Source organism: Pygocentrus nattereri, chromosome 25 (assembly GCF_015220715.1).
Source record: "Pygocentrus nattereri isolate fPygNat1 chromosome 25, fPygNat1.pri, whole genome shotgun sequence".
Lineage (NCBI taxonomy): Eukaryota > Metazoa > Chordata > Actinopteri > Characiformes > Serrasalmidae > Pygocentrus > Pygocentrus nattereri.
The window spans coordinates 25,382,278-25,406,089 of record NC_051235.1 but is presented as its reverse complement, the minus strand read 5'-3'; the positions used below and the strand labels follow the sequence as shown (position 1 = coordinate 25,406,089).

The following is a 23,812-nucleotide window of genomic DNA, read 5'->3' as shown; positions in this document are numbered from 1 at the left end:
ATTATATAGCTATTTAGTAAGTCATAATAATGAGAATGTTTTCTGTATTTATGACTTATCTCATAAGTATGACTTAGTATCTCATAATTATGACTTCATGTCTTATAATAATCTCAAGACTTACTATCTTATAAGAAGAATTTAATATCATCTCATTATCTCATAATTAACTCACTATTGACTTAATATCTCATATTTATGATTGAGCACCTCATAATGACTGTCATAATTATGACTTACGTTCTCATAATTACGACTTAGCATGTCGTAGTTATGACTGACTTTGTCATAATGATTAGAAAATGTTCCCATTGTTATGTGATTGTAATTATTTGGATATTAAGTCTCATAAGTCTATCTTAATTATGAGATAGTATCATGTAGCAAGTCATAGCAAGTCATAATTAGGGAAAACTTGAATTATTATGAGATACTAAATACCTGTGGTGATAGTGTGGAAAATAGGAAAAATAAAACCCTTCCGTGATTAGGCGTGTCCAATAACTCAATAACTTAAACTTAGACACTAATGTGAAAAATGTAATGGTTTTAAAGTAAAGTAAATGCAGTGCAAAACTGGCCTAAACAGTTTGGTCTGATTCCATTCATTCCTCTTAGGAACAAAAAATGTATGTAAACGGAAGTATATTGTTTTTCATATTTTTTTTCTGTTTGATTAATTAATTGACAGCATTATTACTGTTGTAACATTGCAGTACATTTTTATTGTTTAATAATTGCAGTAACATTACTATTGCTTAGTATAATTGCAGTAACGTTATTATTATTATTATTATTATTATTGTTTAATAATTGCAGTAACATTGTTATTGTTTAGTGTAATTGCAATAACATTATTATTGTTTAATAATTGCAGTAACATTACTATTGCTTAGTGTAATTGCAGTAACATTATTATTATTATTATTGTTGTTGTTAATAATAATAATAATAATAATAATAATTATTATTATTCTTTAATAATTGCAATAACATTACTATTGTTAGTTTAATTGCAGTAACATTATTGATATTATTATTAATAATTATTATTATTGTTTAATAATTGCAGTATCATTACTATTGTTTAATGTAATTGCAGTAATATTATAATTATTGCTGTTTAATTATAATTTTTATTGTTTAATAATTGCAGCAACATTTTTATTTAATAAAAAAAATAATATTTGTAATAATAAAACGCTGTTACAGAAGAAACTGTGTTTAAATGGGAATGTTGGGAAATGTAGTGCACAGACACTGCTGTGCGTTTTATTGTAGTTTTGTCGCGGTCGCTGTTGTTATAGTAACGCCCGTCTGCGTGTAACCCGGATGTAGAAGGACCGCGATGACGACGCGGGTCGGATGGACGGTAGAGAGAAAAAATGGCGAACGACGAGAGCGGCAGCGTTAGCCTGAGAAACCACCTCGGTTTCGCCGAGCTGTGGAAAACGCCGGCTCGGAGCTGGATGTTCGTCTTCATCTGCGTGCTCCTGGTCGAGCCGGGACGAGCCACCACGCACTGGGTCGTTACGGAGGACGGGAAAATCCAGCAGCAGGCACGCAGGCGCTTTGGGCTTTAACGCTAACTCTTTATTTCTGATGAGGCGACAGAGACGAAGCTGATGTCCGCCTCATATTCGCCAGCGGACCTTCCCATTTCACCTTAACTGGTGCAGCGTTTAGGCTACATTCTGGCCAAGCTGGCTGCCTATCCTCCAGCTCGTTCGTATTTTCCCGTTCCACCTTAAGTGGTGCGTCAACTAATGCACCATTTAAGGTGGAACGGGAAAATTCGAATAGGAAGCCGACTTCAGCCTCGTCTCAGAGAGCCCAACAAACTGTTCTAGTAAAGCCAGCCGAGCTGTCTAACTGCCAGCTGTGGAGCTGGATAGATGCTGCTTTAAGTGATGACTTAACGTTACACCTTACAGACTCACCCTGATGCTGCCTGCTGACAGCAGCTTCGCAGCCTTGGGGTGAAGCGATGATTGATGTGGAGGTGTCTCTGCCAAGTAGGCTCAGTTTGTCTAGCTAGCTCTCTGGAGTGCTGTGTTCGTCCTCAGCTCTGGCCGAGAGCCGTTGTGTGGTCAGAAACTGAATATTGAAGGGCGTGAGGGTGGCTGACATGGCAGCAGTCACTGTATACAAGCATGGTAAACCTTAAAGGTGGCTTAGGGGTTTCTAATGGAGTGGCCGGTGAGTGGGGGTTAATTATTGGCATGGAGAACTGAATTGGTGTGAGGAGACTAAAGGAAGGTATTGACCTTAAATACATGCGCTGAGTGCATTTTTATTACAGCCTCTTCATTTAAGTGACATAGTTATAAACTTGGAGCATCTTGTGTAGGGATGTTGAGCAGGTTGGGATTGGCTGGCTTGGATGTGAAGTAATGGTGGTGTGAAGATTACCTGTTCGGTAGATTGCCGTGGCCTTCAGTTTGCTAGAGGGTTGCTGTTCGCTGCTCTAGCCAAGAGCCGTTCTGTGGTCAGAAGCTGAGTGTCGAAGGTCTAGAGGGTGACTAACATGGCATTAGTCTTATGGTAGACCTCCATGGTAGGAGTTTCAGATAAAAGTGGCCAGTGAGTCTATGTTAGCTGTTGGTTAGGAGAACTGAAAGATGGGTCGCCAGAAGACGAAATTAAGTTAGTTAAATTAATGTACTGGATACATTTATGTTACCCACAGTCTATCCAACCAGAGGGTTATGATTGTCTCTGATTCTAATCGAGACCAGTTCTGTGGTCAGCCTTTGAAAGGCAGGAGCTAATGTGATATCCAAAGGGCTACAGTCTGTAAGTGATAGAGCGAAGTTGACCTACAAGTTAGGAGCATCCAATAATTTTATGATAATCTTTTCACTAAAGTAGTTATTTGACGCCTCTTTTGTAGAGATATCTGGCAGTTTGGGCTTGGATGTGAACTATTGGTAATATGAAGAACGGTCATTCTGCAGTAGGTTGCCATGCTCCTATACTGCTCCTATATTGCTCTAGCTGGACATGTAGGATCACCAGGCTGCTTTAGGTTTTGCAGTATTGACGTCTCTGTGCCAGTCGTCATGCTTGCAAGGTAGATAAAGAAATCAATATAGGACAGACTAATCAGTGTCTTATGTTATGTGGTAGCTGTAGTGTTGTAGACCTGAAATGACTGAGGAAAGCTTGTACATACAAGGGGAGTCGAGCTGTAGCATTTGGATATAGCTGGTCCATAAACATACTGACTTCCGTCCTGATAGCATCATTTGCTGCTTTGTTTACAGGTGGATTCTCCGCTTAACTTGAAACATCCACATCATCTCGTTCTTTTCATGCAACAAGAGACTCGAGTGAGCTACCTCAAGAAATTAGAGGTGATGTTGAGTTTTTTTGTCCTGTGTTTTCCACTTCACATTAAATTTAGAGAGTCAAATGTCATGTAGTGATGAGTCAGACTTCTCCATCACATGCTTTTCCACAAGTTTCCTTCCTATTAATCGCCTCATGTTTCCATTAAAATTTTCTTCCATCTGTAGAAGCAACTAGTTGCTCAGAAAATTCACATTGAGGAGAATGAAGACCGCGACACTGGGTTGGAACAACGTCACTATAAAGAAGATGCTGATTGTGTCACAGCTAAAGTTCCACTGGGGGATCTAGACCTCTATGACAGCACCTTTATATCCCTGGAGAGCAAAGGCATAAGGTTAGTTTTGTTTCTGCATCCTGCTTGTAGGTTGTATTTGTGCTGTAGATGAACTCTCTTGCTGTGCTTGCATTGTAATTCTGTTCTACTCTTGTTTTTTATGCATTACAGTCTTGAAGATTATGTGGATTACATGTCACCTCTACCTCCAGACCTGGAAAACCCTGACTGTGCAGAAATTCTTGAGCTCCCTTATAGCATTCACGCTTTCCAGCACTTAAGGGTGAACATGCTCTCATTATTTATACTTGAATGTGCAAATAGATATGTCTGAATCTCTATAGCTTTCTTTGAATGAATTTGTTATCTCTCTTTTTTTCAGGGTGTGCAAGAGAGAGTAAACCTCACGTCACCTTTGCTCTCAAAAGATGACCCTATCTTTGCTTCATTGTCCCACAAATTGGGTCAGCGCATGGATGAGGTTGGACATAGAATACACCAGGGTCTCTTGAGGGTACGTGTGTGTGTGCACGTGTATATATAAGTGTGTGTGTCTGTGTGTGTGTGTGTGTGTGTGTATATAAACCACAAGTTGTACACAAATTTACATTATCCAGATTAGGAAATTACATGCACCACCTTTCTCTCTTTCAAGATTTCTCTCTTAAAACAATGAATTCATGTCATCATCATATTTTTGTACAGACTTTGCATTTCTCCTACTGTAAAATAAACTCACATGCAGCTACATTTGGGCGACATGACAAAAATATTGTATCATAATACTGAAAGACATTTTGCACAATACAAAATATGTATCACAATGTTCTGACACACACACAATGCACTAATAATGCCATATTTAAAAACTCTGGGTACAGTGATTTTTAACATTTCACATACCCTGCTGCACTAAAGTTAACCAGTTAAACAGGTATAATTAAGCACTCTTTTTAATTAAAGATGCAGTTCATCATCATGCTTAAAGTATTGAAAATATCCATTATATGTTCAGAAAATTACATCATTTTTATCATTATAACAAAATGTCAACAAAAAAAAAAATCTATATACTGCCACCTCTGTGTGCAGCTAGAGGTTTTGTAAGATCCTCTGGGGAGATTGGAGAGGGAAAACACCACAGGATATCACTAATACAAGAATATTTGCATGTTAGTTACAAATGTTCACCATTTCCATGTATGTGAATTAAAAGACCTGGAACCGTTGTAAACATGACCCTTTGTAAGAATGCAGCTTTGTTTTATGACCATCTCCGCAAATTGGAAACAGGCTAATCCAGTCTTGTTCAGAGTAAGGCTTTAAATTTAAGACTGAATCCTGCAAAGCTTTTGCATTTTTAGATTATAGTATAAACCTAGTTTATACTATACTGGAGTTTGCATGTTCTCCCCGTGTCTGCGTGGGTTTTCTCTGGGTTCTCCGGTTTCCTCCCACAGTCCAAAGACATGCAGTCAGGTCGATTGGACGTGCTAAATTGCCCCTAGGTCTGAGTGTGTGAGTGACTGTCTGTGTCTGTCTGCCCTGCGATGGACTGGCGACCTGTCCAGGGTGTATCCTGCCTTCCGCCTGATGACTGCTGGGATAGGCTCCAGCACCCCCCACGACCCTGACGGAGAAGCGGCTTTGGATGGATGGATGGATGGATGGAGTATAAACCTATTAGATGGTGAAACAGGCTACAGAAATAAAAAAGCGAAATGCATTGAGAATTATTTTTTGAATGTTGGCCGTGTTAATTTAAGTCGAATGGAATCACAAGGTCATGAGACACTTAATAAAAAAATTCATAGGGTGTCAGCTGATCAGGTAGAAGCCAAAAGACACTGCTCTACCTGTCGTTGGTGGAAATATTGTGGATGAGTAATTTTTTCTCCCTCTTTTTCTGCCTCTTTTATGTTTAGAATTCCTCCTCTTGGGTGCTTTATAACGTGGCCTCCTTCTACTGGCGTATGAAGAACGAGCCCAGGAGAGCTGTGGACTGTGTGATCCGTGCTCTGCACTTCTCGCCCAGGTAGTCTAATCTCACTAGCACTACGTGTTGGCTAAATATAGAACTCCATAGGGAAGCAGAGCTAACATAGCACATCGGTTCTCATCACCTGATTTATTGAGATATCGGAATCATTCAGTATAGGATTTGCACATATTTGCATGTTGCTCTTTCCCTTTGTAGGCAGTACAAGGACGTAGCCCTGGTCAATATGGCGAATATACTGCACCGAGCTCACTTTTCAGCAGATGCTGCCATCTTGGCACATGCTGCCCTGGATCTTACTGCTGATCTGTTTACTAGCCACTACACCCTTGGCAATATCTATGCTGTGAGTACTGTTTATCTAAGCAAGAGTAACTGAGAGCTCATTCAAACTTGCATTAGCACTCGCTGTTTGCTGTGTGGTAAACATATTGCCCTCTCTGTCCCCCTCTGTTATCAGATGTTGGGGGAATATAATCACTCAGTGCTGTGCTATGAGCAGGCTCTGCAGGCCCAGCCAGGCTTTGAACAGGCTCTTAGGAGGAAGCACGCTGTTCTATGTCAGCAGAAGCTGGAGCAGCGGCTGGAGGCTCAGCATCGGTGAGAGCAAGTGGAGAAAGAATCGAATGCTCTGTAACGTACAGTGAGGGGGAAACAAGTTTTCAGACATTTTTGTTTTTGTTACGTAAAACATTTTCAATATTATATAATATTATATAATATTTCAATATCTCCTTCAAATTGATTTGTGCTTATAAATAATGAAGATTACATATTGTAAGCATAAAGTTATGTTTACCAAAACAAAATTGGTGGAAAAAAGTACTCAACACCACAAATTAATAACATTAGTACTTTATTGCAAAGCTGTTGTTGGCAGCTATAGCTTCAAGATGTCTGCAGTAAGAAATGATCAGCGTTGAGCGAAACCAGCATTTTTGTTGGCTGTTTTGTTTAAATGTCCATGTTTTCCCCACATTATATTTGTTGGCCAAGTTGTAGTTCCATGAACTTTCCAAATACGTATTAAAACATCTGTACTGACAGAGACGTTTGGGTCTTTGCTATGGCTCTGCAGCTTTTTCCATTCATGTTTTAATGATGGTGAGCCTGAGAACTTTAGGAAGCTCCATAACCATGATTGCTGCTTCTTGGATGAAATCTTCCCAACAAATGGTAGCGTCTTTTATGATGAGACCAAGTGCAATTTGCACAGTATTATTTTTTTTTTATGGTGTCTGAATATTTTTTACCCCCATCAGTTCTTTGTAGATGCTTGTGAGTCCATACCTTTTGTTCATATTCATTCTTCAAGTTCAAAAAGTCAAAAGACGTTGTTTGTTTGTGTAAATTTGAAGTGGTTATTTGCTCTGGAAGTATGTTACATTACAAAACAAAAATGTCTGAATACTATTAATATGAATATATTCCCATGCTATGGTTTGCGGGATCAGAAATTTCCAGCCCGGATGTGCATTTTGGCTAAATGTGATATTCAATTATCACGAAGGGTTAATAAATGAATAATGGGTTAACTGCAGGGAAGGAAAAAGCAATAAATAACTCATCATTAATGTAGGGCAGTAGGCTTAAAGTAATGTATGGCTACGTTAATGTAGGGCCATCTTCTCACAGGTGGGCAATGTGATGTGCCAACATGTTAGTTTTTCAGGGAATTATATTTGTACTGGTTTTGGACCAAGCGACACACCAAAAGCTGGCAGTTAAGATGTGTTTCTTAGAAGCGCAGTGTAACATTTTTGTTTTCAAATATGAGTAAACTCTCCACATTTTAGAGTCCTGTTAAAGTTTAAAATTTCACTCAAGTGTTTCCACAGTTAAACGAAATGAAGACCCAAATCGTGAGTTCAGTGTTCAAATATTGGCACTTCAACTCCTTAACTGAGTGCTCAAGTACCAATGCACATGTGTGTTTTTGTAATATTCCCAAATACAAAATACATGGTAATAAGGAAAAGTGTTGTAGCTGGGTTATACGTCTGCTACTAAGCGGTTTGTTAAGACTGTGTGTTTTTCATGTGTATAACTAAACCCAGAGAATTCTCATGGAAGTTGAAACACCTAATCATTCCCCTATGTTGTGTGAACGAGCTAATGCGAGTTCTCTCTCTGTGCAGGTCTCTGCAGCGCACTCTAAATGAACTGAAAGAATACCAGAAGCAACATGACCATTACCTCCGGCAACAAAGCATGCTGGACAAGCATAAGTTAATCCAAGAGGAGCAAATACTGCGCAACATCATCCATGAGACGCAGATGGCCAAAGAGGCACAGCTAGGTGAGACTAACTGGCTACCTGCATGTATTTAGATAAGTAATACTGTTCAGTGATGGTAAATGAGTAACATGGTTGCGTAAGCATGCTAGGATTTCCTATGTTTGCTCCCTGCTCAGTCTCTTTCTCTCTCTCTTTTCCTGGTTGTCATACAGTGCTACTATTTCAAAGCACTTACAAATGGGCTGGTAATGATTTATTTATGTCCCTTTCAGGTAACCACCAGATGTGTCATCTAGGCCAGCAGCAGTATAGCCTGTTCTGCCCCTTTGATTTGCCTGTTCGTTATCATCGAGGAGACCTGTTTGAGAATGTGCAGCACATACAGGTTAGACAGGTTTGACTCCACACCCTCCTCCATCTCCAGGCTTTTTATTTTATTCTTCTATTTTAAGATATTAGGTTATGAAAAGGTACAAATGTGTACCTTTTTCCGCTGGGAAAAATTATATAAGGTTCTCATTTGGACCTTAAAACCACTGTTGTACCTTTAAGGGAACATTTACATTGTTTGTACCTTGATGAACAAAAAATGTACCTGCACAGAACCTTTATTTCTAAAAGTGCACTTTGTAGGTGGTCATACATGTACAATACATACTTTATTTCTATATATATATACATATGATATATATAAAGGTGCCTCAGCATGCATATTGTGATGCTACTTTGCTGTTATGCATGAGGTGCATGGAACAATGTTCTTAAACATCAACATGTGAACAACATAAATCACTTTTTATCTCAGTCTTACCAAATTAGTGTCCATCCGTAATAGTGTTGTTGAAATCTTTTATAGGAAAAGTGATTCCTAATTGGTCCTTTGGTCTGTGTAAACTTTTTCCCTAATCTGTTAATGACATTTGTCTCTGTTATTATGTATGTTGTGCAGTTTGGAGAGGAGGTGTCAGTAGCCAGCAGTGTGGCCCTGGTATCAGAGCTGAGCGTGAATGAGAGCCGAAGCCCACAGCCTTACTCTTCGGTCTCTGGAGGAGAGGAACCAGCAGTACACTGGGGCAAGGAGACCTCCACTAATACTGTAAGACTGTTTCTGTTTTATTGTGAATATTCTGCTTGTTTACTGCAAGTTCTCTGTGTTTTTGGGTTCATAGTGGCCATGTGGGCATTTTGAATACTGTATTGGTGTTGTTTCCAGGATTAATATCTGAATATTTTTCAGAGTGTTTTGCAGTGTAGCTCTGGAATTTAAGACTTGTCCATGTTGAATGTTAAACAGGAGTCTCATAGCGTGTTGTGGCCGAGAAGATCAGACTGTGCCCAGCGATTCCCCTCCATACCCTCTGCTCACCTGCTGCCCACCTTCTTCCTCCCACCAGAGAGCCATGGCTTCGAGTGAGACTGACTGACTCTTGCTTTCTCTGTCTTGTTGCTTCTGTTTACCTTCATATTATTGTAGACATCCTGTCATGCCTACATCTAAATCTAGCCCTCAGTCTCTTTGTGCTGTGCTGATTGTTTTGCTCCAGAGTGAAAGCTGAAGAAACCAGATGATTAATTGTAGTTTTAAACTATTTTTTATGGTCAGAACATAAGAAAAACTTGCCAAACAGAGGAACATCTTTGCAAATCTAACATGGGATAGTGGGAGAAATGTATAAAAATCACACCTAATTTTAAAAGAAAAATTTGTCTGGTGACAAATGCTAGGCTGTCTGGTTACAGATGCTAAGCACAATAGTGTCAGCTTAGTATGAACAGTAAATTTTAGCTGGCTCGGTACGTCAGTAATGGATCACGCTGCTTTAATCGTGTCGGTCTTACCACATCCATGTCAGAGCATACCACACTATTTAAATACAAGCTAGCAGACATTTGGATTTGTCTCTTCTGTCATGGTAGTTTAAGGGATGAAGGACGTGCAACATGTCTGACACTCTTTGTGTGAAAGACGGACCTCGGTGGCATTAACTGTAGTGTGATTCTCTTGCACCAGTAACGACTTTGTACCTAAAATGAGGACGACGTTTGTCTGGTGCAGGAGAATTACACCAGCTATTACCGCAGACGAGATCTGTCTGTCTTGTTTGATCACAGTAGTTCAACACAATAACATCAGTCTGCCACTTCAAGTTAACCAGCTGCTAAAAACAGCTAACCTGGTAGTCAAGAAACTGTCCCATGCCACACAAGCAGTAAATTCAGCTTACTTTCGTTTGAATTAGTGGTGCAACTAGCATGACCCCTCTTTTTTCTTTGTTTTGCTGCTTGAGAATGTACTAATACTAAAATATAACTGTTTAAGCGCCGTAACACACAAACTATTTCAGCTGTAGTTGTGTGGAGCAGAGATGATCTAACCCTGCTAAAGCTTGTTAGGATAGAAGAGAGTTTGCTTTAGGCCAGCACAGTTATGATACTTGCCTTGTCAATCACACATGATCGACAAACAGATTGTACGTCCAAGTATATTTGGTGACCCATTTTAGTTTACCATCCCCTCCTTTGTTGAATCATCTGAAAACTCAGAAGAAAAACCCTCTCATGGCGATGGCAGTAGTTTCACTTTTCCTGCAGTAGAAAATGCCACTACTCTAGTAGTAGTATAGTAATGCCATACTCTAATAGTAGTATAGTGATAAAATTAAAAGTCCCAAAATGGTCTGGGTAGAAAATAGCTATGAACAATGTAGAATGTATGAGTGTCATGTCTTTGCTCTCTGCTTGGTGTTTTGACATCCAATGTTTGTACGTTTTTCATTCTCACTTTCAGTTTTGGGCACTTTTGCATTGTGAAACAAACTTTATTTTAGGTTCTCTTAAACAAAACCACAGTACCCTAATAAAGTTTCATAATGATTAAGCTTGTTACTTTGTGTTTGGCTCAGGGCTCAGAGTAGCCTGTATGCAAACAGGAGCCCCCCAGGGTCACTGGAGCCCCCAGACTGCAGTTCTAAAGCACAGCTTTCGACTGGTGACCCCCTTGCCTCTGTGGCCTGGACTCTGGAGGGGAAACAGTTGCCTGACCAGCATGCCTCTCAGGTTTGATTGATTTCTTTCTTTTTTTTAGTGATGCACAAGTCTAATGCACTCTGATTTGAGATAAAAGGACATCATGCTTCATATTAATATTGACAGTAAAGAGGCTGAATAAGATCTGTAAAACCAGGTTTGTGTCTAGTTTTAGCACAGTAATGCTTTGAGGAACTTCATTAAGATACATGGAAACAAAACTAGCCATCCCTAAGTTTATAACTCTTCTGCATAACAGGTGCATGTAAAGGGTGGCCTCAGTAATGTCCTTTTTGAGATTTGCTTCTGATTTGACAGTAATGGCTCTTAGAGAATCAGAAGTTTGGACAATAATTTAGTTTGTAAATTTAAAGACTCGGCACAGTGGCTTTTTATACATGTGTCAACTTCCAGAATGTTCCCTTATCAAAAGGGTATTAAATTGAGTGTTTTATACTTTACAATTTATTTGTTGACTTCTCTATTTTGCTGTCTGACCCTTAACATATTGCATGTCCACGACCACCTCTTGATTGACAGGCTGTGTCAATGTATGAACGAGTCAGAAGAGAACAGCATTACAAAACGTGAACCAAGGATGAGCCTGGCTATTCGAATTCAGATGCCTGAATTTATCATAGAAGTAAAACATTTGAAAACACCTAAACAAGCCTTGCATCAGAGAGTTAATATGTTAATAGGCTTTGAAGAGTTCAGGTTAGGTCTTAAGCTTACATTTTTTTTTTTTGCGAATGAATGGCAAAGTTTGCTTAAGACTAATCCATAATTGTAAAATCCATATAGGCGCTAGCAGAAATTAGCATTGCGCAAACAGGGTTATGCGCATAAAAAAAAAACCTTTCAGTATTAAGCCATTTGGCTGTCATTTCTTTATGCAGTTTATGACCAAATAAATTTTTTATTTTGTTTGGTTCAGGTTGTGCTAGGTTGTGGAAAGAGATGACAGCCAAAAAAGACCAGGAGTCCAGACAAAAAAATGTTCATTACAGACCCGTAAAGAAATTTGAGACATTTTGGTTTTGGTCTCATGAAAACTGAGTATTTGGAAGCTCTAATTCAGACGGTCCAGTGGACTAGTGTAAGCAGACAAGTTGCTTTTGCAGTTTATGAACATACAATACAAGATCAACTATAATTTGCTGTAATCCGTTGTGTGTGACGTCTGCGGTAAAGCCAAATTGTGTAATTCCCAAAAGGTTGCTAGGGGGCAGTATAGAAGTATTTTAAACTTTGAGATCGTTTAATTCACTGAAAGCACACAGGTAACCCAAGTCTTGCTACTGGGTTAAGATTTTGAGTAAGAAGGGAATAAAAAAAAGACACAATATTACTGCAGGTGTTAAAAATATACCTAAAATGTCTGAGAACAAATATCTACAGCCAAAAGCATGTATAAGTTTAGACCTTAATACAGCTAATTTCTCTGTGAAGTTTACAGAGCATCATACATTATCCTACCATATCATATCTTATTAACTGAGTATACTAAACAATAGGTGTTTAATTAGTCGGTATGTAGTGTTTTCACAAAATGAGTGATGAGGTGAAGCACATGATTGTGCGTGACTTGTTGCAGGTACTGCTGAGGCGTAGTGATGGGTGGAGTTTGGAACAGACTGGTGCATTGATAACACATGCAATGGAGAAGGTAAGGCCTAAGGACTGTGTTTAGAGCGGTGATAAATCATGACAAATACTGCATGACCTTGTTTTTGACCCACATTTGCAACTTGAAGGCCATGATAGTGAGTGGGCAGGATTTGTTTTGCTCCAAAAAAACACTTTCACAATGTATGTAGGCTAACTAATTTGAGATTAGATGAATCAGGTCTACCTGTGCAGTGTTCTGTGGGTTTTTTAATTGGTGCTATGACGCAGTATACAAAAGTGACTATGCAGTGACAACAACAGAGTTTAGTGACTCTCCAGAACTTTTCACAATATAAGCAATATTAAGATGCTGGATTATTTTTAATAGATGATGGTTTGTTCAGTAATGTTCAGGATTTTACAGTCTGCTTTGCACAGGATGAAGTATCTGGATAATTTCCCCAAATTACCACAGATACACTATATTACCAAAAGTATTTGTTCATCTGCCTTTGCACACTTGTGAAGTTGAGTGACATCCCATTCTTAATCCATGGGGTTTAATATGGTGTCAGCTCACCCTTTGCAGCCATGACAGCTTCACCGCTTCTGGGAAGGCTTTCCACAAGGGTTAGGAGTGTGTTTATGGGAATTTTTGACTGTTCTTCCAGAAGCGCATTTGTGAGGTCAGACACTGATGTTGGATGAGAAGGCCTGGCTCACAGTCTCCACTCTAATTCATCCCAAAGGTGTTCTATCGGGTTAAGGTCAGGACTCTGCAGGCCAGTCAAGTTCCTCCACACCAAACTCGCTCATCCGTTTCTTTATGGACCTTGCTTTGTGTGCACTTGTGTGCAGTCATGTTGGAACAGGAAGGGACCATTCCCAAAATGTTCCCACAAAGTTGGGAGCATGAAATTGTCCAAAATCTCTTGGTCTGCTGAATCATTAAGAGTTCCATTCACTGGAACTAATGGGCCGAGCCCAACTCCTGAAAAACAACCCCACACCATAATCCCCCCTCCACCAAACTTTACACTTGGCACAATGCAGAAGTACCGTTCTCCTGGCAACCACCAAACCCAGAGTCATCCATCAGATTGGCAGACAGAGAGGCGTGATTCATCACTCCAGAAAACACGTCTCCACTGCTCTGGAGTGTAGTGGTGGCTCTACACCACTGCATTCGGCGCTTTGCATTGTGCTTGGTGATGTAAAGCTTAGATGCAGCTGCTTGGCCTTGCCAACCCATTCCATGAAGCTCTCTACGCAGTTCTTGAGCTAATCTGAAGGCCACATGACGTTTGGAGGGCTGTAGTGATTGACTCTGCAGAAAGTTGGTGACCTCTGTGCACTATGCCCCTCAGCATCCGCTGACCCCGTGCTGTCATTTTACTTGGCCAACCACTTCTTGGCCGAGTTACAATCATTCCCAATCACTTCCACTTTGTTATAATCCCACTGACAGTTGACTGTGGAGTATTTAGTAGCGAGGAAATTTCATGATTGGACTTGTTGCGTATGGCATCCTATCACGGTACCACGCTGGAATTTCCCTGAGCTCCTGAGAGCGATGTTTTCTCTACATTCACAGATGTTTGTAGAAGCAGTCTGCAGGCCTAGGTGCTTGGTTTTATACACCTGTGGCCATGGAAGTGAATGGAACACCTGAATTCAATGATTTGGATGGGTGAGTGAATACTTTTGGAAATGTAGTGTAGCTTGAAACTTGGAAACATATCTGAATATAGATATTAACAGATAATTGCTTTAAAAAGTCGGCTACAGACAGACGTACAGGTTTTGTTGCTTTTTCAAAACACAGGTAAGATGTATAGATAGCCAGCTGCCTTGCTAAATGTAGCTTTTACTTGCTTGTCCTCCTGATCTGATGAGTAGTTTTAAGTGGTCCTTTTTAAATGATACACACAACTGACTCTCAGTAACATGTCAGAAATATATGATGGTTAGGGTTAGATTTTTGGTTGAGGTTAAGGTTAGGGTTAGGATTAAGCCCAGGGTTAGGGTCAGGTTTTGGGTAAGGCTGGGTGAGGTTAGGTTTGGCATAATGGAAGTAACATATTAACAACACATCTACTTAATGTAAGAAATGTATCAACGGAACATCGTCAAGATATTGAATGTATTCAGATGCTGCACTAATATGATGATGATGATGTTGTTGTTGTTGTTGTTGTTGTTGATGATAATCTGTTTAGAGTTTATTAATCATCTACAAAGGACCACTCCAAACAAAGTGTTACCTTTTGTTTTTGTCGTTTGTTATCCATTCTCTCCATTGTAATGATGATTTGAAACCAGTTACTATGGCTGCTGTAACATATTCAGCTTCCTAGCAGTAACATTAGCTAACCAGCTTCCTTCTGCACACAAAAAATATCAGGAAAAACGATGCCTTAAACCAGCCCATCCCCAAAAGTCCACCCCCAAACCAGTTGTAGTTTTTTCCTTGGTTTAAGATATCATAACAAGGGGCTTTTTCTAGTCTTTAAAGTGAAAACATTTTTTTTGCTGCTGGATGTGAGTAAGCATGTTTACAACACACAGGTGCATTTTTGGCTCTTTTAAGTCTTTCTGATTCTCTTTGTATGTAGATGAGTGTGCCATGGTGGCTGCTGATGAATGAAGCTGGGCTGTTTTGGAGAGCTCAGGGAAATGGCACGCGAGCTCTGCAGTGTCTGCGCCAGGCCCTTCATTCAGCTCCACCTCAGCATAGAAGCGTACCGCTGGTCAACACAGCCAACCTGCTGTTCCATTATGGCCTGCACCATGAGGCCCAGGGGCTATTGCAACAAGCCCTGGAGCTCAACGCATCTGAGGTACATCAGGGCGGTCACTCCCCTTCTAACATACATGACAGTGAGGCACAGGCAATCACTTTAGCCAGTTTGTATTTAATAATCTGTTAATTCATATTTTCAGATAGTGTTATGTTTTTTTTTTTTTTTGTTAGGGAAACATTTTTAGCCATTTAAAGGCAGATTCCAACTCAGATGAACTCTTCTGCTGATGGCAATGTTACTTACTTGATACTTACATTTATAAGGGAAAAAAGCAGGTATTTTGTGTATGATGGACGTTCCACTTGTCTTGCTACATCCAGCCTCATACTCTGCTGAGCATGGCGAGTGTGCAGCTCACTCGGGGGAACCTCACTGGTGCGCTGATCCTGTTTCGACACACCCTGTCTTTGAGTGCCAGCTGCAGCCAGTGCCATGCCAGCCTGCCTCTGCTGCGCTGCCTGCAGTTTTACCCCTTTCTCTACAACCTCCAGCACCAGGGCTGCCAGCGTGAGTACTCCTGCCACTAATGGCTGCTCTAATTGTCCTCCGCCTGGGAACAGAAGGGAACTCTTTATAGCACTGAAGAGAGGGGAAAGGTTGAGAGGTAGACATTGATCATTGGAATTGGATATGAGCAAAAGTGCACCATTTTTCTGCCTGCGTGTCATTCAACATCTGTCATCACATTTTTTTAATTACTGATGTTTTAAAGTTTCTAGTTTATTAATGAATCTATAGGATTATGGATAAATAATGGTACGGTTCATATTACCCTGAGTTTACCCTAGACTGGCTCCGTATTGCACCTTTCTCCTTGCTCTGCCTTGCTGTCTCTTTGCTCTAATCCCTTGTGTTTCAGCCTCAGTTGTGTTGTGGGTTGAGGTCTTTTTATAGCCCAGTCACTGTAATCTCTCAGCCATTTTTAGCTCCCTCACTGCTGCGTTTTCTATTCTAGGTTTGCCTTCTCTTCCTCCTCCCACTCGTTCTTTCCTTCCATCCATCTCTCCGCTTCCCCTGTAGTTCAGCACTCTTTCCCCTGACGCTGTTCCCCGTCAAGCCAAAGGGCTTTGAAGTAGAGAAATCTTGCACTCAATAATTCAGTGGGCCGAAAATAGCTCAAGCTTTATTTAGATGCTGCTCTACTCTGCAGACAAAAACTGAACTCATTGTCCTCTCCTAGTTTGGGGGAAACGCGTGCTGTGCTATTGATTCAGATATTAATATACCACCCCTCTAGTCTTAATGGTGCGTTAGTATCCAAGTTTCATCTCTCCTTCTCAATCTGAGTCAAAGTTCTGCAGTTTTCATCAAAACAAAGAGGAAGATTTTTCAAAATAGAGTCTAGTTAAATAGTGGCTTGTAGTTTTTGGTGTAGTTTTGAGTGTGATTAGGCTGTGTGTTTGGTGTGCAGATGGCTCTGGCTGTGAGAGAGATGAGGATGTGGAGGTGGAGGACTGGGGCACAGAGGGGAGGCAGGACAGAGGGAACAGTAATGCCATGCCTGGCTCTGCCCTGGAGGACTCACTCCTGTTTGAGAGTAAGGACACACTTACTCATGTCCTCAATGTTTAAAGATTTGTTAGTAGACCACTGAAGTTGTGTATCATTCTATAGTCTGTGTCATGGCCCATATTAGAAGCTCTGTTTCTAAGCAGATTTCTCTGTGGAAGAAATGAATGGCATTTTTTATAAAATCTCTGCTGTTGTGCCCTGACAGTTCCAAATCAGAGATGTTTTTGTTCTACATGCATTTTCCTCCAGATTGCCAGTGGATCCTTTTAGAGAATTATGAGGTCATTTAGCAGTCAAATGCCAAATAATGGTACATACATGTTCCAAGCAGGCTGCCACTAGTGCACATTCAAGTTCATTATTATACTAATACACTATTTTAAAGTGACGTCAAAGTGTAGGCTACTACTGCCAAAGCAACATAACTGCCACAATGGTCAAAGCTTGCTGCTCAGTGTGGGGTGTTTGGTAATGTTGCTAGTATTCTGATGTAAGATCAGTGAATGCTTAGGTTGCATGTAGCAATATTCGTAATTTGAATCCTTAACAACGTCATACTTCAGAGGATTCAGTGACATTTGGAGGAAAAACATTCACTGCAAATATTACGGTTTTGGAAGATTTTGTTTATTTTGAAAGACGCCCCCCCCCCCCTCCCCCCAAATTAGCTTAAACCCAGCGTTCCTAATATGGACATGACAAAGCAACACACCTTCAGATTATTTGATTTATAGATTATATTGTTACAGAGTATTTGCCATACATTTTGTCTTTATTTTTAGGGCATATCTATATTTATCTGGCAAGTTTCCCAGATCCTGATCAAGTTTAAGCATGGACCAATTAGAATTTTTAATGATGAAGCTCGTTTAGAATTCCAGTTTATTCCAAGATTAGTCTTAATTCATGACTAAGAGTATGAACAGAGTCTCTGACTACCCAGTGTGGTAGCTGTGCGTTTCTGACATTATCACACTCTCGCTCTCTCACTTACACATTCATACTCTCTGGTTCGTCCTGTCCCCCGACAGAAGTAGTGGTGGACAGTAATGGCTCAGGAGAGGTGGGTCAGCAGGAGAGAGGAGGGGAAGAAAAGAAAGGAAGTCTGGAGGGAGAAGAGGACTGGCAGCTGCAAGAGGACCTGATGGGGGCATTTGAGGGGGCTCTTGACATTAGTGGGAAGCGTGGGGATCTGCGGGGGATCCGTGTCCTTAAGAACGATAAGGTCATGGGGGCCAGGACTGGTGGACCCTGCTTTGGTAACTGCGAGGATGACGATGGCGCTGAATGGGTGAGCTATGCAGTGACTTTCTCTGTCTAATATCTTATTGTCCGTCTTTTTCTTGATTTATTATTTTTTTTTTCCAGTCTGTAGGCAGCCAAATCGGTCTTTTTATCTTTATACACTAATGTTCAAAAGCCTGGAATCACAATTCAAAGGTTTGACATTACTGTAGTTAATAAAATAAAACACAAAAAACAGTTTCTTCTCATTTGTAAAAAACTGTACAAAAAGTTTTAGATGTATCCAAAATTATTAACAGAGCTATAGTTGTAATAAAATTAGTATTTTTGTCCATTTGTTTCATTTGCGTACAAGGTAAAACAAGGTAATCAAGTCTCAGCCAAATAAGGTATGGTGAAATTCTTAAAATAAATAATTACTGTGTATATTAATCATTTAATAACTTCATGACAAGTGATTCCAAACTTTTGAATGCTAGTATGTATCACTGCTGACAGATCAAAACCTTGTGAATCCATAATTTTATTTTCTTTTTTATTTTAAATTGTTAAACTATTAAAAAACTTCATGTTTTATGGTTAATAAATAGAAAGGGTCTGAAATTACTTGTAATAAGTTGATATTTCATTGTAACAAAAGCCGTAATATTTTTCATGCCTCTGGGTTTGCAGATCACATTCCAAGTGAAGCGAATGAGAAAGCCCAAATCAGAGGCTTCAGAGGGCTGGGGAGGGGAGGAAGATTTCCCCCAGAGTGAGCCCTCACCAGGACACTCCATTCTGGAGATCAGTGGACCCACCATTCCTTCTCCTGGACCATCAGGTATGCGTCGTATTCACTGACCCCTTGCTTTGACCTATTTCCTATATGCTCTGAGGGTAAGTGGTGCTCTGTGTGTGAAATGGCAAAGAGCCGGGCAGTCGTGGGCTGGAGGTGAGGGAATTGGCCCTGTAACCGGAAGGTTGCCGGTTCGATCCCCAGTGCCGACAGTCCATGACTGAGGTGTCCTTGAGCAAGACACCTAACCCCCAATTGCTCCCCGGGCACCATGGATAGGCTGCCCACCGCTTCAGGCAAGTGTGCTCACTGCCCTCTGGTGTGTGTGTAATCACTAGTGTGTATGTGGTGTTTCACTTCACGGATGGGTTAAATGTGGAGGTGGAATTTCCCCGTTTGTGGGATTAAAAAAGTATCACTTAATTTATGTGTTGTGTTTTGCAGGGAGGTGGAGAGACTACAGCAGTTTAGGCTGGCCAGGACCTGAAGAGTGTCAACGGACACGACGGGTAGACCTCACCACTGTGGCCAGCACTTGGCTAGCTGTGTCTGCCAAGAACATTGAGTATGTTACTCCATGCTGAGTTTAATGCACATCTTCAACACTTTCAGCCACACCATTAGTTTGCTTATTGTCTCCTCCCCTCTTTTCTGTCCACACCTCCGTGCAGCATCACAGAGCATATAGACTTTGCTACCCCACTCCAGGAGCCCGCTGCAGAACCGGTGTGCAATGCTAACCTGCCTGCTAGCATGCATACGCTAGACCACTTGGGGGGGGTGGCCAACCGTGGGAGCATCCACTACACAGGAGAGAGCCAGCTCAAAGAGGTGGGCTTAATTCGCTCTGTCAGCGAGTCATTTGCATGTAGCCCTTTAGTAATGCACTGCTAGTCTTTGCTCTTGTTTACCTTCCTATGCCTGTTGCTTAGGTGCTTCAAAATCTGGGAAAGGATAAGTTCTCACCACAGTCTTTTGAGCAAGTGGGCACCCGCATTGCCAAGGTCTTGGAAAAGGTATAGCTGCGATCGAGTAGTATCAAAATTTTCATAAACAAGTATGGTTATTTATTATTGCAGATTGTTAGTCATTGTGAATGGAGCTTAGAAGTACCATGCCAAGAAATACCATGTGCTCAGTAACAGTGTTTGTGCACTAATTGCTCTTTTTGAACATTAGAATCAGACTTCATGGGTTCTGTCCAGCATGGCAGCACTGTACTGGAGAGTGAAGGGTCAAGGCAAGAAGGCCATTGACTGCCTGCGTCAGGCTCTAAACTATGCTCCTCACCACATGAAGGTACCGTCAATCTCAATATTTATTCAGTTAGCCATACTCATGACTGCACTGCCCATGCTCTTTGAAAACTGAGACAGTTCACAGAAATAGAAAGCATTGTCAACATAAATACCATTTTGGGCATAAGAGTTTTTTTTAGGGCTGGGATGGTAAGTAACCAAAAAAAGCCCAATTTATAAATAAAGCCAAAAAGCAAATCCATAAGGCATTTTCACACTGCGTCAGAGTTTTATAGACCAAAAAATAAGTTTTGAAAACGAATATATGAACTCTAAAGCCATCTTTCATGTAATGAGTCACACTGGCAAAAAAAACTGATTTACATAATACATTCTTCACCATTGACTATTAGATAAATCAGTTTTTTCCTGCATTCTCAGTGTTAAATGTTTAAGGGTGATTTCAGATTTAATGTGACGGTTTAAGTGGAATAAATCCGTAAAAAAGAAGACTGTGTGAAAAGATGTCATGAGAGCTAAACATTAAACTATAGCAAAGAACAGAAAATACTGCTTTTACAAGTATACCATATAAACACATCTGGAACAGCTGTCAAATAATGACGTCTCTTTTTCTCCAGGATGTGCCCCTTATCAGCCTGGCTAACATCTTCCAGAATGCTCGCCTGTGGGAGGATGCACTGACTGTGGCCCGCATGGCTGTGGAGATCGCTCCTCACTTTGTTGTCAATCATTTTACACTCGCTAATGTCTACATAGCAATGGTGAGTTTCAGTGCTTCACTGCTTATCTGAACTCATTTGTTCCTCACTGATGTTTTTCACACTGATGTGTTATGCTGCCCTCTCACAGGAAGAGTTTGAAAAGGCTATGCGCTGGTACGAGTCCACTCTAAAGCTTCAGCCGGAGTTCGGACCTGCCAAAGACCGTCTTCGCACCATCCAGTGTTACCTCCTCACCAAGAGGGACAGACGAGCTCCATAAAGGCATGGGGGTGGTGACCGACTGCGCGCACACACTGTCTACACACGCACACATACATATGCATACAGAATCATGCAACTTCATTTTAAAGAACAGTAAAGTCTTCGTCTATTTCGGTCTTCGTTTTTTCCCATATAGAACATATCCATGGCAGAAGGGTTTGGCTTAAACAGATGTGTTTGAGCTAATTTGTATCTTGTTTTAAAGAAAGGGTTATAGTAATTATTTTTATTGATTTTACGATGCCAGGGTTTTATATTAAAGCTGCTTTACAAAGACGACAACAATAATAACTGACTACAGACTCTAAATTCTGCATTTTAAGTTCCTTTTTCTTCTCTTTGTCAGTACAACACAGTTAATCATGATCCAATTCCTGCATCAAGGTCCTCAAGTCAGAATTGAAAAGTTTGAGGGAAAGACGTCTGCCTGGTTTACGTTAAAAATGTTATGTGAATGCAGTAATGTGCCGAAGTCATTTAATTTCCATTTATTTGATTTCCAGACAGCAACAGCCATTAAGTACAAGTTATTCATTTTCCACATATTTCTGTGAAGATTAGCTGTAAGATAATCCACCTGCCTAAGGATGGAAAACAAGTAAAACAGGAGTTTTCAAAACTGGAGTTCAAAGAAATCATTCAACGATAATACAACTCAAAGCTAAGGGTCTGAAAGGATGTGTAGTTGTTGAGAAGCTGTTACTGAGAAGAGGAAATAGACAAAAAAGAAAAACATTTGCTAAAAGAATGGAACCTGTAATAAAGACAAAACGTGGACACAAACACAACTGAATTGATGTATTTAGGTGTTCTCTGGAATTTTCTGTTAAATACATGTTTGACACTGAAAAATGAATAATTTGTGCTTAATTGGCATTTTTAGTGGAAATAAAAGGGTGGTCTGTGACACTTGCAAAGTACTGTACATCAGCAGGAAAGAGGTCAGTTTTTGAAGTGTAACCCACAAGCATTCACGTATGCTCTTATATTACTGGTGGAAACAACAGATTTTGGCCAGTGTTCGTAGATACATCACTGCAGTATGCTTAATTATATAACACGAGCATAATATGCCCCCGCAGAGTAAAATAATATGGACTACGTGACTTTGCAGTCAGTTTAGCCTTTTTGTTTTGTTACCAGTTCTAGCTCAGATTCTAGCTGATGTGCAAAGGTGTTTTATGACATGTGGGTAATTGGATACTCCGCACTACAAAAAGGGAGAAAGGCAGTGAAGGTAAATAAAGAATGTTTTCTTAATACCAACAGTTTAGATAGCATGGATGGGTTAAGGGAGTTACTGGGTGCTACAAAAGTAGCCCTGTGGAAAAATGCAATGCTCAATACTACTGATTTTTTTATGCCAATATGAGCTGACCTCTACCACTCTTAACTGTACTTGCATTAAAAGTGGCAAGTTTACTTGCTTATATGAGGTTTCAGTTGTTATACTCATGAAAATAAGTTGTTTCTGTACCTCACTTTGGACCATATCAATCTAAATGGGACCTTACAAGTACACAAAGTGCATCAGAACTGCATATTGGTAGGTTGTATTGAATGTCAGATGGTGGAAAGACATGAAGGCATGATGCATTTCCCTTTTGTGTTGCCTCAACAACTGAAATATCTTATTTAAAGAAAAATTGTCTAAAGAAAAATTAGAGATCAGACAACGGTAAACTGCCATGCACTGCCATCTGGGTGTATTCATCATATTTGTTCTGTATTTGGAAGTTCTTTTTATTATAGTATTTCTGGGTGAATGTGGTTGCAGGTGGCTACAGTTATGGGCATGAGGCTTCAGTGTAATGGATATAATTGTTCTGTATTTATTTATTTTATTTTATTTTTTAAACCAAATTCATTTTTTAAAACTTTTGCTGTAACACTACGCTACACACATTCATGTCAATGTTTGTAAAATGTAATACAACTCTGAACTCTTTCTTTTCATCAAAACAGTAAAAAGGTACCCGTCTTATTTTATTTAATGAATAAATATCACTGATATAAAGAGAGTAATAATAATGTTCTATACAGCGTAAGCGGTTTTAAAGTGACTGGAACCTGGAACAGTGTTATTTTAACTCTGAGACAGACTGGGTGTGTCTTTTTCTATTGAATCATGTGATTTAAGATGGGAGATCATTCTCTTGAGTGGGTACATTTCGGAAATGAATAAAAATACTTTTGAAAACAAGTTTTGAATTGTATTTTACAGTAAAGCAGGTACTGCGTGGGCAGTGGAGTTAATGATATTGAACTATCCTGTTTGACCAGAAGGGAGCAGCAAAGTTCTACTGAAAGAGAGTCAATATAATAGAAACAAACTGTTTTTTAGTTAATTTTGTGTGTAATGTTTCTTATACTTAAAAGGCGGAGATTATTATTGGGAACCATTCTAGTTATGGTTTTGATTTGGATGATGTTCAGCCATATAGCTGCAGCAACCACAGTCTGCTAATGTTTATACAGGTAGTGTTTTTATTTTTTTGTTTTTTTATTAATTAAATACATTTTAAACTCTCCATGTAATGGGGATATAATATACTTTAAAATAATAGCCAGAATATGCAGATTGCGTATTTGCATATGGCTTTAAAAATATTTATGATCTTCTCATGTAGTAATAGAACAAGATATTTTAGTATTACTACATGGCGTGCAGCTCTTGTGGATATTTATAATGTTGTATATTCTTAATTACCTTTTTAGGCCAGC

At 39.9% G+C, this 23,812-nt stretch overlaps 1 protein-coding gene across 1 annotated transcript; it reads left to right on the top strand.

Annotated features, from left to right (window-relative positions):
• Positions 1-1,356: 1,356 nt before the first annotated feature.
• On the top strand, positions 1,357-23,291 carry ttc17 (tetratricopeptide repeat domain 17). The gene is made up of 25 exons (XM_017711603.2): positions 1,357-1,559; positions 3,267-3,356; positions 3,519-3,688; positions 3,800-3,911; positions 4,011-4,142; positions 5,554-5,663; positions 5,826-5,973; positions 6,088-6,227; positions 7,766-7,926; positions 8,139-8,251; positions 8,816-8,962; positions 9,161-9,276; positions 10,770-10,923; positions 12,491-12,562; positions 15,120-15,344; positions 15,629-15,815; positions 16,720-16,845; positions 17,852-18,111; positions 18,738-18,888; positions 19,288-19,408; positions 19,515-19,674; positions 19,776-19,859; positions 20,023-20,142; positions 20,723-20,866; positions 20,955-23,291. The coding sequence occupies exons 1-25, from the start codon at positions 1,386-1,388 to the stop codon at positions 21,084-21,086; spliced, it is 3,549 nt and encodes a 1,182-aa protein (XP_017567092.1). The 5' UTR covers positions 1,357-1,385; the 3' UTR covers positions 21,087-23,291.
• The last annotated feature ends 521 nt before the right edge of the window (positions 23,292-23,812 follow it).